Source organism: Lissotriton vulgaris, chromosome 6 (assembly GCF_964263255.1).
Source record: "Lissotriton vulgaris chromosome 6, aLisVul1.2, whole genome shotgun sequence".
NCBI classification, from domain to species: domain Eukaryota; kingdom Metazoa; phylum Chordata; class Amphibia; order Caudata; family Salamandridae; genus Lissotriton; species Lissotriton vulgaris.
Genome location: NC_141694.1, coordinates 1,632,102,367 through 1,632,119,828, shown reverse-complemented (window position 1 = coordinate 1,632,119,828; position 17,462 = coordinate 1,632,102,367). Strand labels below are relative to the sequence as shown.

The window sequence follows — 17,462 nt, the reverse complement described above, 5'->3', positions numbered from 1 at the left end:
TGCTTCACTGAATGAAGTAGAATTTTAGCTGCTCACTTTTATTTCTATTTACTTATTTTTCCTACTGTGCAGCACAATAAAGACATATTTATAATTTATTCTCCACTGCAAGCAGCTTTACTTTTCTTCACTTCTCTGTTTTGAAGAGTGGACTTACCACACCTCGATTTTCCTGTGCCGCATTGCCTATTTCAATCATTGTGCTTACATGCAGGCAACTTCTCTTCTGTTGTTGTCTTTGCTGCATCCTATAGGGTTGCTTAGTTTCCTGTATTTTTTCTGTAACCGCAAAGCAGCATATTTTTGCGTATTAGCTGTAAGCAATTTATGGGCAGACTCAAAGCAACGCACTCTTCCTCCTCTAAGCCAGAGCACATTTTTATTAAAAATGTCTGTGTTCTCCATATTAGAAGACGCTCAGACGTCTTTCATTCAGCAGTCAGAGTTGACAATGGAGTCCTCTTCTACGTCCCATGGAAAACCTAACACTAAACGGCTAAAAAAGGACCACCCCTCTCGACCTAAATCAACTTCATCAGTATCTATAGAGCTTTTGTTGGAGGAAATTAGGGCCCTACAACCCTTTATGGAAGAAACCAACGCCAAATTGCAAAATTTAACAGAGAACTGTTCTCAAATTGAAACAAGGGTCTCCTCCGTGGAACAAAGTGTTTTCTCCTTAAATGAAACTTGTGCCACTGTTTCTCATATACATTTACAAGTTTCTTCGATCCAAAGGCAGGTGGAGGATCTTGAAAACCGCAACAGACGGAACAATCTTCGTATTTACGGCCTGGGGGAAGGCATTGAAGGGGCTGACCCTATTGCTTTTTTCAAGTCGTTTATCCCCAAGTTACTTCACATGCCGGAAGGCACGATGCTCAAAATCCAACGAGCGCATCGATTAGGCCGAGTCCCTTCTCAATCCTCAACTTCGCAGAGACCAAGAGGAGTCATCTTATATTTTTTGGAATATACGGATTTATTGAAGGCATTATCAGCAGTCAAGGCCTCTCCTCGGATCACATTGTCGGGCTCATCCTTGTTCTTTGCACAGGATATGCCAAAGCCACTGCAAATCGTCGTAAAGCTTTCCTGAACATAAGAGCTGATCTTCGGTCAATAGGGGCCAGATATGGCCTTTTTCATCCATGCCTGTTCAAGGTCACTTAAAACAACAGAACAACGCCATACGAAGATCCCTTGCGCCTCCGAAGCTTCATAAATTCCTGCAGCACCTCTACTATGGAGTCTTCAGATCCCTCCTCCTCATCCAACACTTGAGAGTGTACTTTCCTTTGCATGAATTCCTCTAGAGTTTGTTCCTTTTTCTAATAGACCCTTTTAACCTTGTTCCTTTTATCTCCACAGATTGTTTATTCGTGTCTCGTGGTGTCCTCCTGGTTCCCCGTTCGGCTCACCCTGGATGTGTCGCCTGCTTCATGTGGCTTCACCCCCCTCCTCATGTCTTCATGACTGTGTTCCCTTGATTTCTCCTTCTGTAGGTATGTTTTTCTTCTGTATGTTCATCATGCTTATGCTTCTAACCGTTATCCTACTACCAACCCTATACTTTCTTCTTTATTCAGCTTCAGGTGTCGTTGTCTTCTTATTTTTTTAAACATTCTCTTCTATTGCAGGTCTGTACCTATCCCGCATTTCTACCCTTCTTTCCTTTCTGCTTTTTCTCTTCTTTTATCTTGTACTTACCCTTCATTTTCATTCCTTAGATGTCATTGCTATTTTTTTCTATTTGGTTCTTTTTAGTTTATATTTCATAGTGTCTTTTTTCTATTCTTACTGTTAATAATACGTCACTTTTCTCAAGCGTCATCTCCTAGTCTCATTTTTCTGATAATGTTTGGTATGTTTTTGCTATCCTTTACTTCTTCTAACCTACCATGTCGTTAAATCTAGTTTCATGGAATGTTAGAGGACTCAATTCTCCTATAAAAAGGCAGAGAGTACTTACTCATTTGACTAAGCTAAATTCTGACATAGTATTCTTACAAGAAGCTCATCTTACAGAATAGGAGTCATTAAAATTAAAAAAAGGATGGGTGGGGGAGGGGTTTTATTCTAGCGGAGATGGTAAATGTAATGGTGTTATGATGTTGTTTCGTAAATCTTTTAATTTTAAATTCATTTCACAAGCTGCTGATACTGATGGCCTTTGGCTTAATGTTAAATTGATGATCACGGATGTTCCAGTCTCTTTTTTCATTGTCTATGCCCCAACTGGCGGGGACGCCTCCTTTTGGAGCTCAGTGGCCAAGCAGATCACTCTTCACATGGAAGACAATTTTATTTTGGCAGGAGATTGTGATCAGGTCTTTGATCCTTTTATAGATAGGAACTCTAAAGTTTCATTTATTCCTAACAAAACACATAAATCCTTTATTCACACAGCCACAAAACATAAACTTTTGTATGCCTGGAGATTATGCAATCCTACTACAAGGGAATACACCTTTTATTCCCCGGTGCATCACTTCCAATCACGAATTGATTACTTTTTGTTTCGCACAACATCTCACAAGCACTTACACATGCGGAAATAGGGCCCATTTTATTATCTGACCATGCTCCGGTGTTGAACAATGTAGACATTTTACCCACACCGAATTCTCCCAGAAGATGGAGTTTTAATAACACCCTTCTTTTAGACCCAGAATTTTCTTCTTCATTTACATTTTTTTCAAATTAATACTTTTTCCTGAACCATAATGATTCCATGCCCTTTTCAATTATCTGGGATGCCTTTAATGCCTCCGCTAGGGATTTTATTATTTCCTTGTGTCAAGGAAACGTGCTATTGCTCGCAATCGTACGCGTTCTTTGTTTCAAGACATTAAGAGACTGGAGCATTCTTTTTACACCTCCAATTCTAAATATGTTCTTAATGCCCTTATCAAAGCAAAGTTACAGTTTAATAAGGAACATACAGATAATGATTCATTGTATTTATTAAAATCTAGTGCCAAATTTTATGGTGGCAGAAATAAGGCAGGAAAACTCTTAGCGAATTATTTGAAAACAAAACAGAACAAAGTAAATATTGATGCTATTTTTGATGATGATTCTGTCTTAAAGTTCAAAGACTTGGAAATTTTAGATGCGTTTGCTTTATTTTATAAAAACCTATATTCATCCGAAACAAAATCCCCAGACCATTCACTCTCACAGTTCTTTTCACTCATACAGAAACCCCAACAGTCTTCTATTGATCTCTCACCACTGGAAGCCCCGTTTACGCAACAAGAACTATATAATGCACTTCAACATCTGAAAAAAGCTAAGGCCCCTGGACCTGATGGATTTACTGTTGAGTTTTTTCTTCATTTCTCCAATTTATTAATGCCCAAAATACACCTTTTAATTGACTCTTTTCAATCCTTGGGACAGTCTGGCAGTACTTTTTCAGACGCCCACATTTGTTTGATTCCTAAAGAAGGAAAAGATCTAAAGTTTTGTAAAAATGTTAGACCCATTTCACTTGTTAATATTGATTATAAGATTTGTTCTAAATCACTAGCCCTTCGTCTAGACCCCTATCTCCCCAAGATTTTAGGCAAGGAACAGTCTGGCTTCGTGAAAGGTCATGTCATACAAGATAACACCAGACTCTTTTTCAATATTCTATCCAAGGCTACGCATTTGCAACATCCTCTTGCAGCTATAGCACTAGATGCTGAAAAAGCATTTGATAGAGTGAAATGGCATTATTTATTTTACGCCCTTAAGTGGTTTGGATTTGGTCCTAATTTCATTACCTTAATCTCCCTATTATATTCCAATCCACGTGCTGCTGTGTGTGCTAATGGGTTAATTTCCACCTTTTTTGACCTTGGTATGGGGTGCGTCACGGTTGTCCTTTATCCCCTTTTCTCTTTAATTTGGCCCTCGAACCCTTTCTCTCACGAATCTGTCAAAACGTACACATACATGGGTTTCAAACCCCTACAACTAATATCAAACTTGCAGCGTATGCTGATTACATTTTGCTTTTTATCTCCAATCCTTGAGTCAATTCCAGCCTTTATAGACGAAGTCCATTCTTTCTCGTTAATATCGGGTTATAAATTGAATAGTGATAAATGTGAAATATTACCCATGACGAAGTATACCTTAAAAGCTGATTTTCTTCCCATTCATTTTACTTGGAAGCAGTCCTCCATTAAATATTTAGGCTTAAATTTTACCCCGACATTAGAAGAGACTGTTACGCTGTGCTTAAATAATTGCATCCAAAAACTCATGTAACTCACCAATAAATGGCATCCTCTTTATTTATCTTGGTGGGGTCGCCTAGATACTATAAGCTTCAAACTGGTTGCTTGACTCTGTGGAGGATCATCCTCTTTGGAAGTCAGTGGTACTTTCGTTCCTTTGTCCTTTTACATTCCAAAAATCTGTCTCTTTTTCCCGCAAGCCCCAAACACTTTCCACACCATTAATCAAGTTCACCTCAAAAATATTGAGCCCTATATATCCTTTACTTCACGACAATTCCGAATCCTTTATGAATTCACCCATATGGCATAATAAATCATTATTAATACGTAATAGACCTTTTTATTGGAAATCCTGGCGACAACGCGGTATAATTTGGATCCATCAGTTGTTCTCCAATAAAGAATTTCTTTCGTTCTCCTCACTTAAACAGTTATACGCCCTGCCTGCCTCCTTCATTTTCAAATTTCAAATTCTTGGTAAAGCTGTCCTTGATTTCTATACGCCGTTATCCAATATCACTAATACTACTCCTACCACTCATACAAATCATGATCTTTTCGATTTGCTACAAACTCAGCCTAAGGCATCTAAATTATACCTTTTCCTTCAGTCTTCCAACACATTGAGACAAAAAACTAGCACTGAACAGGCCGGGGAAAAAGATTTTAATGCGTAATGGTCTCTTATTTTGTGGAATAAGTTATGGACTGAAATCCCTAAATCCTCCAGATCGGCTAGTTTAACGCAAACACTGTTTTATGTGTATAATAGACTTTTGTTATCTCCGCAACTTTTACATAAAAGATTCCCAACCACTCCGGATACTTGCTGGACTTGTACATCTTCAAATGCTGATTTATTCCATTTGCTGTTCTCATGTCCACCAGCATAAAATTTTTGGAAACAGATCTGGTCTCAAATTAAGACACATCTATTCTTAGGCAGCCTTTCTATGGTTTGGGCTATTAATGCAAATAATTTAAAAATAATTGATCTTTTTATAGCTGTTGCTTTCCAACAAATAACAAGAAACTGGAAAGATTTTACGAAAATTTCATTCAAGGCCTGGTGGTACGATGTGTGCCACAACCATAGACTGGATACCTTTTTCAATCGACCTTCACCCATTGCTTTCAAAAGACTTCAGGTATGGTTACCAATTACGACCTTTATAGACACATGTGCCAAAGGACACTCCTCGTTATTACCCTCTCAACAAGAAGTACTCAAACCCCAATAATTTCTCTAACTTCCTTTTCTTTCTCCTGTAACTTATTAATTAACTCTTTCTTGATTACCTATTATGGTTACTATTGTTTCTGTTTGTATTGAAGTATTCATGCGGAATACGATTGTATTATAATGTTATTCGTTTCTTTTTTTGCTCAAAGTTTGTTGCTTAATTGCATTTCCTGTACAATGACACACTTATATTCTTAAATACAATTCTTTTTGAAACAAAAAAAAACATGTGTAGTGATGCCCACATTGCTGCCTGACAAATGTCAAGGACGGGAAAACCACGTTGTAATGCTGTGTTTGCAGTCTTAGCTCTGGTAGCAAATTTTGATTCAGAGGACGACCCATCATGAGAATGTCCTCTTCTGCACCGCATGACCTTTCTTTGATCCAACGTACCCCACGAAGAGTTGGTCGTCCACCTGGACATTTTTAGTGTGGTAGAACGACAACGCTCTTTTCGGGTACAGACGGTGGAGTTACTCCTCCTCTTTAGAGGGGTGATGTGGAGCATAGAAAGTGGGCATGGTGAATAATAGCCCCGCATTGAATGGTGTTACCCCTTTCGGGAAGAAACAGGAACTAGTGCGAAGCACCAACTTATCAGGGAAGATGGTGAGGTAAGGAGGCTTGGATGACGGAGCCTGCAATTCACTCACCCTCCTTGCAAAAGTTATTACCACTAAAAGGCTGTTTTGATGGAAAGGAGCCGGATGGGGCTGCTGTGCAAAAGTTGAACGGAGCGCATATCAGGAAGGTGGGAACCAAATTAAGGTCCAACTGAGGCATGAAGAACATAGCAGGTGGGAACATATGTACAAGACCTTTAATAAATCTATTTACAATAGGGGATTTACATAAAGAGGGTTGGTCTGGCAGCCTCAAGAAGGCAGAAAAGGCTGAAAGGCACCTTATAAGAGATCCCAGAGCATAGCCCTGATGTGCAAGGGTAAAAATAAAGAGAAGGACTTGAGAGAGGGAAAAGAAAGGGGATCAATAGACCTTTCTGTACAATATTTTACAAATTTCTGACACTAGCAGGCGTACACAGTCTTGGGAGAGGGACTCTTGGCTGCAAAAATCACATCACAGACTTCGGGAGGAAGGGTGAAGGACATCAACTGCCACCACTCAATCTCCATGCAAGAAGGTGTAGAGTTTACAGGTTGAAATGAAATGAAATGAAATGAAATGAATGAAATGAAATGAAAAAGAAATTTCTAAAGCGCACTGCGGCCAAGCGGCTTCCTGGCGCTGAGGAGCACAACAGTATCTACCGAGGGTCCCATGAGAGGTTAGCCGGGAAATGCCTGAAGAAAAAGAAAAGTTTTAAGGGCTTTACGAAAGTGAGAAAAAATGGGGATAGAGCGGATGGAGAGAGGGAGATTGTTCCAAATCTGGGGGGCCAATACAGAAAATCGGGTGCCCCCGGTTCGGGATTTGCGGAAGCGGGGGACATGAAGGAGAGAAAGAGAAGAAGAGCGGAGAGATCGACTAGGAGCGTGGGAGGAGATTAGAGAGTTAATGAAAAGCGGGGCAGAACGAGCGTGCGCCCGGAAAGCCAGACAGGCTAATTTAAACCGGGACCTGAAGAGAACCGGGAGCCAATGGAGGGATTTGAGGGCCGGGGTGATGTGGGAGGATTTGGGAAGACGAAGGATAAGGCGGGCCGCCTGGTTTTGGATGGCCTGGAGACGGCGAGTTTCGTAGGCGGGGATGCCTACGTACAGGCCGTTGCCATAATCCAGGCGGGATGTAATGAGGGCCGTGATAATGGTTTTAAGGGCATCAACAGAAAAGAACCGGGAGATCTTGCGAATAAGGCGGAGGGAGGAAAAACAAGTTGGGTGGTTGGGTGGAGAACCCTCCCCTGCTGCTGAAAAAGAAGATCCTCTCGATGGGGCAGCCTGATCGGAGGATCAATGCTCCATTGGAGAAGCTTGAGATACGAGACACTCAATACCCAGTCTGGAGCCACAAGAATGACTTGAGCCTGGTTACACCTGATCTTCTTGAGCACTCTGGACAGGAGAGGATTTTTCTGAAAGGCATACAGGAGGCCTGAGCTCCTCTCAAGAAGAAAAGGGCCGATAGGCGGGTGCTCCCTTAGAAACTCCAAAAACAACAAGTGATGGACCGAATGTGGATCAATGTCACACATTCCCCCAGTCAAAAGATCTGGGCCCAAATCCATCGTTTTTTTGCACTCCACACCACCCTGGGTTAGACAATGGCGATATGCAAATCAGCTCTGACCCTGTTGCCCCATGGGAACAGTCCAGTCCGAACTACAAAAGCCATGTCCTTCCCAGAACGGAATCAAGCATCCGAGGACCGGACCGGTTTCGAGGTAACACCTCTCATCAGCCCGGCTAGCTTGACTCCAAGTGGTGTGGAGTGCCTGGGACCCACGTCTGGGCATCCCCAGCGCACTTAGGGCGGCAATTGCAAAAACAACAAGTGATGGACCGAATGTGGATCAATGTCACACATTCCCCCAGTCAAAAGATCTGGGCCCAAATCCATCGTTTTTTTGCACTCCACACCACCCTGGGTTAGACAATGGCGATATGCAAATCAGCTCTGACCCTGTTGCCCCATGGGAACAGTCCAGTCCGAACTACAAAAGCCATGTCCTTCCCAGAACGGAATCAAGCATCCGAGGACCGGACCGGTTTCGAGGTAACACCTCTCATCAGCCCGGCTAGCTTGACTCCAAGTGGTGTGGAGTGCCTGGGACCCACGTCTGGGCATCCCCAGCGCACTTAGGGCGGCAATTGCAAAAACAACAAGTGATGGACCGAATGTGGATCAATGTCACACATTCCCCCAGTCAAAAGATCTGGGCCCAAATCCATCGTTTTTTTGCACTCCACACCACCCTGGGTTAGACAATGGCGATATGCAAATCAGCTCTGACCCTGTTGCCCCATGGGAACAGTCCAGTCCGAACTACAAAAGCCATGTCCTTCCCAGAACGGAATCAAGCATCCGAGGACCGGACCGGTTTCGAGGTAACACCTCTCATCAGCCCGGCTAGCTTGACTCCAAGTGGTGTGGAGTGCCTGGGACCCACGTCTGGGCATCCCCAGCGCACTTAGGGCGGCAATTGCAAAAACAACAAGTGATGGACCGAATGTGGATCAATGTCACACATTCCCCCAGTCAAAAGATCTGGGCCCAAATCCATCGTTTTTTTGCACTCCACACCACCCTGGGTTAGACAATGGCGATATGCAAATCAGCTCTGACCCTGTTGCCCCATGGGAACAGTCCAGTCCGAACTACAAAAGCCATGTCCTTCCCAGAACGGAATCAAGCATCCGAGGACCGGACCGGTTTCGAGGTAACACCTCTCATCAGCCCGGCTAGCTTGACTCCAAGTGGTGTGGAGTGCCTGGGACCCACGTCTGGGCATCCCCAGCGCACTTAGGGCGGCAATTGCAAAAACAACAAGTGATGGACCGAATGTGGATCAATGTCACACATTCCCCCAGTCAAAAGATCTGGGCCCAAATCCATCGTTTTTTTGCACTCCACACCACCCTGGGTTAGACAATGGCGATATGCAAATCAGCTCTGACCCTGTTGCCCCATGGGAACAGTCCAGTCCGAACTACAAAAGCCATGTCCTTCCCAGAACGGAATCAAGCATCCGAGGACCGGACCGGTTTCGAGGTAACACCTCTCATCAGCCCGGCTAGCTTGACTCCAAGTGGTGTGGAGTGCCTGGGACCCACGTCTGGGCATCCCCAGCGCACTTAGGGCGGCAATTGCAAAAACAACAAGTGATGGACCGAATGTGGATCAATGTCACACATTCCCCCAGTCAAAAGATCTGGGCCCAAATCCATCGTTTTTTTGCACTCCACACCACCCTGGGTTAGACAATGGCGATATGCAAATCAGCTCTGACCCTGTTGCCCCATGGGAACAGTCCAGTCCGAACTACAAAAGCCATGTCCTTCCCAGAACGGAATCAAGCATCCGAGGACCGGACCGGTTTCGAGGTAACACCTCTCATCAGCCCGGCTAGCTTGACTCCAAGTGGTGTGGAGTGCCTGGGACCCACGTCTGGGCATCCCCAGCGCACTTAGGGCGGCAATTGCAAAAACAACAAGTGATGGACCGAATGTGGATCAATGTCACACATTCCCCCAGTCAAAAGATCTGGGCCCAAATCCATCGTTTTTTTGCACTCCACACCACCCTGGGTTAGACAATGGCGATATGCAAATCAGCTCTGACCCTGTTGCCCCATGGGAACAGTCCAGTCCGAACTACAAAAGCCATGTCCTTCCCAGAACGGAATCAAGCATCCGAGGACCGGACCGGTTTCGAGGTAACACCTCTCATCAGCCCGGCTAGCTTGACTCCAAGTGGTGTGGAGTGCCTGGGACCCACGTCTGGGCATCCCCAGCGCACTTAGGGCGGCAATTGCAAAAACAACAAGTGATGGACCGAATGTGGATCAATGTCACACATTCCCCCAGTCAAAAGATCTGGGCCCAAATCCATCGTTTTTTTGCACTCCACACCACCCTGGGTTAGACAATGGCGATATGCAAATCAGCTCTGACCCTGTTGCCCCATGGGAACAGTCCAGTCCGAACTACAAAAGCCATGTCCTTCCCAGAACGGAATCAAGCATCCGAGGACCGGACCGGTTTTGAGGTAACACCTCTCATCAGCCCGGCTAGCTTGACTCCAAGTGGTGTGGAGTGCCTGGGACCCACGTCTGGGCATCCCCAGCGCACTTAGGGCGGCAATTGCAAAAACAACAAGTGATGGACCGAATGTGGATCAATGTCACACATTCCCCCAGTCAAAAGATCTGGGCCCAAATCCATCGTTTTTTTGCACTCCACACCACCCTGGGTTAGACAATGGCGATATGCAAATCAGCTCTGACCCTGTTGCCCCATGGGAACAGTCCAGTCCGAACTACAAAAGCCATGTCCTTCCCAGAACGGAATCAAGCAACCCTTCCCTGCTGCTGAAAAAGAAGATCCTCTCGATGGGGCAGCCTGATCGGAGGATCAATGCTCCATTGGAGAAGCTTGAGATACGAGACATTCAATACCCAGTCTGGAGCCACAAGAATGACTTGAGCCTGGTTACACCTGATCTTCTTGAGCACTCTGGACAGGAGAGGATTTTTCTGAAAGGCATACAGGAGGCCTGAGCTCCTCTCAAGAAGAAAAGGGCCGATAGGCGGGTGCTCCCTTAGAAACTCCAGCACGCAAACTGCTGATATTGTTAATTCTCGGCAGAGGCAACCAGATCTAACCAAAACTCTTCCCATGTGTGAAAGAGACCATGTGCCCTCTCCAAATAGAGATGCCATTTGTAATCCACTAGGCATCGATGGCTGAGTTTGTCCACCCTGGCATTCTGGGAACCTGCCTGGAGGTGAACCACCAGGGATATGTTCTGCTGTTGTAGTCATGTACAGTGATGCAGGGCGGATTGACAAAGGGTTCAAGACCCCACTTTCAATGCCAAGCAAATTGCTCGGAGCTCTAACAAGTTGATGTGGAGTCCGGGATCCGACGGAAACCAGAGTACTCTGATTTCCACCCCTCCCAGACGGCCATCCCATCTCAGGAGTGATGCATCTGTCACTTCTGTGTCATCTGGAACTCGAAATTTTAGTCTCCTTTAGCACTCGCACATAATCTTTCTGTTAATGGTAGAAAAACTATAATCATGTTAATGGGGGCTAGAGGTGTTAAGTCTCCCAGGTCTTGGTTTCTATTGGCAAAAAATCAGAGGAGGTATTTATTTTATTTTATTTTTAGTGTTTACTATAGTGCAAACATGACCCTGTACAGGGTATCAGAGCGCTTTACAGGGGCATTTAAATATCCCGACCCTTACATATTCCGAGCCATTACTGGTTTGCGACATTTAAAATTACGAAAGGCATAATCAAATATATAGTGTTCAACAGAGAGACTACCATAAAGCCTCTAGAACTATACAACATAATAAGACAAAACATGAATATACAGGTCCAATAATTGTACAGTGAGCTGCTTGTGTGAACATTCAAACATCAGGGGAGCATGACATATATATATAGTTCAGCTGTAGGGTATTAGGGAAGAAATTTCCTCATATAAAACAATTTTGCTTACTTTTTGAATGTTGTGTTGGATGGAATTCTTCTCTTGTCAGTGGGGAGGGCGTTCCAAATTCTCGGTGCTGCCCCTGAGAATGCTCGGTCATAAGTTTTTTCTTACGGAAACGTGCTGGTTTCAGTAGTAGATCCGCTTTGCTCCTGGAGGAGCGAGTCCCTCCCGAAAGCGTGAGTTTCTGGGCGAGATAGACTGGAGATTTGTTGTGTATTGCTTTGTGGGTGATGCATGCCAGCTTGAACTGGAATCGTGCTTCGAAAGGTAGCCAGTTGAGAGCTTTCAAGTGAGGAGAGATCTGGTCGAATCTTTTGGATCCCGCTATAAGTCTTGTGGCTGCATTAAGAGATGCTTTCAATGGGGCTGTTGAGATTTTAGGGAGCCCTGCTAAGGTTGTGCAACCATATTCAATCATTGAAATGACCAATGCCTGGACTGCTGTTTTGAAGTCTGCTTTATTTATAAAAGGTTTTAGTTTTTGTAAGTAGCTTAAGTGGAACCTGGCGTTTTTTTCCATTTTGTTGATATGTGCTGACATGTTCAGGTTTTTGTCCAGAATGATACCCAGTGATTTAGTTGACTCGACAATCTTCGGAGTGCAATTTAGAGCAGTGATGAGGTTGGACCATTCTGCAATCATTATTTTTCTTTTCTGTGGAGTAATCCGTAGGAATTCAGTTTTCTGAGGATTTAGCTTTAGGTGGTTCTTGGTTAGCCATAGAAGTGTTCTTGTTAAAGCTAGATTCATTGTCTTTATATCATCAGTCGACGCAACCTTGATGTACAGCTGAGTGTCATCAGCATACAAATGGAAAGCAATGTTGTCTTTTTGTAGTATTTCCGTAGGTTCTACATAAAGATTGAAAAGTGCCGGAGATAGCGTTGAACCTTGCGGAACTCCTACATTATTGTTGGTTGCGCTTGAAAGGGTTTGGTTGACAATTACTTTTTGTGATCTATTTTCCAGAAAGGAGCTGAACCAGGTTAGCACTGTACCCTCAAAACCCATTCTGTTTTTCAGTCGATCGAGTATATAGGCATTGTTCACTGTGTCGAAAGCTGACGACAGGTCCAGCAAGATTAGGAGGCATGTTTCGTTCTGGTCAAGAGCCAGTAAGGCGTCATCAACTATGTGCAGAATCGCAGTTTCCGTACTGTGGTTTGGGCGGAAACCGGATTGGCAATCGTTTAACAGCTTGAAATCAGAGATGTGTAGGCTCAGTTGTTGTAGGACACATTTTTCCAGAATTTTGGCCAACATGGGAATATTGGTTACCGGTCTGAAATTGTTTGGATCTAAGGGGTTCTCAGTCTGTTTTTTAGGAGCGGGATGACTTGTTCTGTTTTTAAGCAGGCCGGTATTTGACCTTGTGACAGAGAGGCATTGATGACCTTAGTCCAAGACGGGATTAGCAGGTGATTTATGGAGGACCAGCATTTCGCAGGTAGGGGATCGTTATAGTGATTGTTTGGTTTCGAGGTCGCCATGATCTTTGAAATGTCTAATTCACTGACATCGGTATCTCAAGATGCATTAAAGTTTTCTAAATCGAAGTCTAAAGGAATTGGACTCTTGCAATTTTTAATGCACAGGGGAGGAGAGATGTGCAATCACTTTTAAAGGTGTATATAGCTAATGTTTCCGTTTCAGCATTGTATGGTATAGAGGCAAGGACGCCTTCCCCATTTAAAATGTTATCCAACATTAAATCCATCCAGTGAGAATAATAACTTGCTGTTAGCTCTTCCAGCTCGATTGAAATGATTCACCTCGAGGTGGGTTTGACTGGTATAAATTTCTGAGCTTACTGCCAGGTTATTCGCTACTTTCCCCATCTGTTTAGCAGTCTAGAAAAAAGTTATTTGGCTGGAACTTTTGAGTGATAATAAAAGGATTGGTACAATTGGTATTGCTTACAATCATAGTATACATCAGCTGGCCCTGAATAGGGAAATGGTGCTCTCTTGCTTTAAAGTGTCACTTATAAAAAGATTGCTAAAAGTAGAAGTTTTTACCATAATTTGCAAAAAATGTACAGATAAAAAGACTTAATTCGAGCTGTATGTTTGCACAATGTGGTGGAAGCACTTTATAGTAACGCACAAAGAAGCACTTTACTTATTGTTAAACCCTCCTACAGTGAAGGTCTACTATCATCAAATGAGGTTTTTTGGATCGCTTCCTGCAGTAAATGTATCTATTAATTTATCTTTTTTATCCTTTGTATTATCAAGAATTCCGAATGTTTAAATTATGTATGCACTACATTAATTTGTGTAATTCTTTTTTTTTGCTTGGGGTTTTAATTCCATTTTGTGGAAGCACTTTATTGACCAATTTCAGACAAGGGGTCATGCAGGAGAAAATGCTCTTTGTAGAAAACTGGGTTTTTGTTGCAGTACCCGCCATTTTTTGCCTGGTATCTGGTGCAACTTTGACTGAAAGTGTGCTGGGTTTCTGCTAACCAGGTTCCCAGCACCAGTGTTCTTTCGCTAAACTGCATGTTTGTTCCACAACTGGCACCCCTTTAGGATCCCTGTAAGTCCCTAGTAAGTGGTACCCTGGCCTAGTGCCTTGGAACTTAAAAGGGCCCCTAAGGGCTCCAGCAAGAATTGTGCTCATGCAACTGCCATTGCATCCTGCGTGTCTTGGTGCAGAGAAAAAACAAGAGTCAACATGGCAAAAACCCCTGTGTACCATGCCTGCCAGCACAATCTGTGGCATGGGAAAGTCACCCCTACGGCAGGCCTTACTGCCCTAGGGCAGGGTGCACTATACCCATGTGAGGGCACATCTGCAAGAGTGGATATGTCCCGGTGATATCTAAGTCACCCTTACATATTACCAGTACAAATGGAAGCAATTACGAGTACATGGGCTGGACACTCGTCATTACGAGTTCCCCAAGTACATGATGGTTTCATTGTACCCCAAGGTTTTTGGTACCAAACACCTCTTCTTAATAAACCTGCACTGATGACAGTGTTGGATTTATTAATAAATGCACACAGAGGGCACCTCATATGTACACCCTGAAAACCTTCTGACTACTAGTGTATTGACTGACTGTTCTCGCCCAGCCAGCCACCATAGACAGGTTTCTGGCCTCCTGGGCTGAGAGCCTTCGCTATCGGAGGACAGGAACACAGCCTGCTCTGGATGGAAGAGTTCACACCTCCTCCAAGCAGGATGGAGATTTCAGGGACGGAAGCTTCAAAGGCCTGGACACCTTTGCTATGAAACCTAGGCTTCCCCAGATAGCTCATATGTCTACCCCACTGTCCTGCACGCATTTTTGGCAGCAATCCAGGTGGGAACATTTGTAAGAATAGGAGTTGTGTCCACATTCAGCCTGCACCACCCCAAGGGCAGTCCAGCTGATGTGGACCTCACTTTTCAGATTCCTCCATATTGTTTTGACAGGAATTAGCCTTCTAACACTCCACACAGGAAGTGGTCATATAGAGAGTGTAGACACCATAAAGGTAGGTAGCCCATTGGCTACTACCTGTCACTCCCCAATATTCCCCTAAATTGAGTATTTTGGTGGCACTCCTGAACCCAAGAACTCAGATTCAATGGATCAACAGAAGAATGAAGAAGAGTCACTGTCCGGTGAGAACTGCAGCAGAACTTCGGACTATGAATAATTCTTACCTTAATTATACTTACCTGCGTGATAAAGGCATATGCATGGTAAATGCATGTGCTGTAAAAAATGTGTGGTAAAGGCATGCAAGGTATTTGACAGCGTTGTAATATCATACAACTTTCAGTACATGCATTTCCAATAATATTTCTTTTGTTTTAATTGCAAAGGCCATGTGCTTGACATAGAAATGCCTCTGCACAAAGCATCAGAGATAAATCAAATATGCCTCCCAACAAAGAGGTCGGTCTCTTCTTTATTTCAGTGGCCAGAGGGCTCCGATTTAATAATCTGTTAATAAAACAAGATAATTTAAGAAATGTTTCCACCTGGTGGTAAAAAACATGACGCCAGCTTATTTAGGACAGGACCAAGCATCTTGTCCACCACATAAAATTCAGGACAGGACAAAGCATCTTTTCCACCACATAAAGTTAAGCTATAGAAAAGTTTTACACAAGACTATGAACCAGGGAAAAGGCATTTCAAGAAACTGAGATTCTAGAATTAGATTGCATCCATGAGAATTTACGTTTCTCTGTTATCACCTTACTTTCTTCAATATTTTTGTTTGAAAATAAAAAATGTAAAAACATACCTGGAGAAGTGTTCCATGAATATGATTTTGCCGTATACATTGATCTGTGAAGTTTGGAAGTCCATTAAGAAGAGAAAGCACAGTCTTTGGAATATCGTCGACCATAACAAAAGGAACAAGGGCACGGGCTGCCATCTCACGCGAACGGTATACAGGTGAGTGACCACATCTGCCGCAGAGGACAAGAAGTACTGAATTACCACAATTGTTTAACAACATTATTGAAGTATCTGTGAAGGAAAATCAAGGTGTGGGATCTCAGAACATTTGCACAAGAATACCTCTGATTCCCTGCCCAGTGACTGGATCAATTCCCTATAATGCAGCCTTTCACAAGTCAAACATTTAACAACTACAATCCCATGTTATAACTGCAATGTATTATTTACTTAATAAAAAGTTTACAATATAAGCAGAGGTACACGACTTTATAATTCATGAAAACGTGCATAAATGTGCCCAATGAAGACTTACCAAAATAATTGTAAATTGTTTTTTCGAACAGTAAATTGTATACAAGCAATACTTAGAAACCCTTTCATGTGTAAGATACGGAGAGTACAAATATAATTTTATCTTCTTTTTTGCTTTTTTATTAGATGTATTATATATACTTGCTTTATAAAGAAGAATTTATACAAAACAAACAAACTACATAAAATGTGTTTTAAATGCACATAGCCTGTGATGTTTGCTAAAGTACTTCATAAAACCTAACGATCTTGAGATCTGTTATCATTGGTAGATTAGAGTATTTAAGAGGAAAATAATAGCACTAGATTGGAGATATAGTTTGAAAGGTCAAATGTGAGTGGGGACAAAGATGAGTCACTGACTTACACGGATGGCGAGTGTATTAAATACATTAAGAATCTAGATTATGCATTTGTCAGGTGGAACTCCTTAACTTTTGTAATCCACAATTTTGTTTCTGTTTTTTAACACAGGGGTCTCTGGAAACCCACAACAGTCTCATTTCCATAAGGTTCTATTTGGAGTCATTCACAATGACCTAATATCTTATTCCCTGACAGGAATAAAGCCAACGTTTTGCTTCTGGATCAGAATACCTGCCTTGATGAACTGTCACTGAAGCAGTGTTTAATTTGGGCCGGTGGCTTCCGGGTGCTCGGCACTGGCACTTAATTGTCAACACCAGCACTTATGACAGACTGCCACATGGTATATCCAATTTAGAGATGAGCAGTACAAGGGTTGTTTGTTAAATCAATATACATTCAAAATTACCAATACCTGCTACCCAAGCCATTCTTATAGCTTTGGGGGCCTCTGGAATAATCTGAATTGCCACACTTGTAGGAGTGTGATGGTTAGTAGTTATGCTGGGACTGTCATTTTCAGTGCTGGCGGAGGCACTGGGTGGCGCAAGCTGCAGTGAGTGGCCTTCTGACGAAAGCAATGGTACTTTTTAGGTCTCGCTGAGCCATGGCGTTAGCGATGCTTGAGAGATATAAAGTAGGGGCATTAAAAAATGCCCCCAAAGCACGCGGATAGGATACAGTGCATGTGCGCCGGGCGCGCGCACCATTTGTCTGCCTGCTGATCACTTTCGCGGCCGCTCTGATGTTCTCAGTGAGCCTC

General features: G+C 43.1%; 1 protein-coding gene across 1 annotated transcript in view; it reads right to left on the bottom strand.

Annotated features, from left to right (window-relative positions):
- THADA (THADA armadillo repeat containing) overlaps positions 1-17,462 on the bottom strand; it is a 1,588,234-nt gene that overhangs the window by 563,873 nt on the left and 1,006,899 nt on the right. The window contains exon 30 of the mRNA XM_086927803.1: positions 15,861-16,029. Coding sequence (XP_086783929.1) covers positions 15,861-16,029 — 169 coding nt within the window. The remainder of the gene's footprint in view (positions 1-15,860; positions 16,030-17,462) is intronic.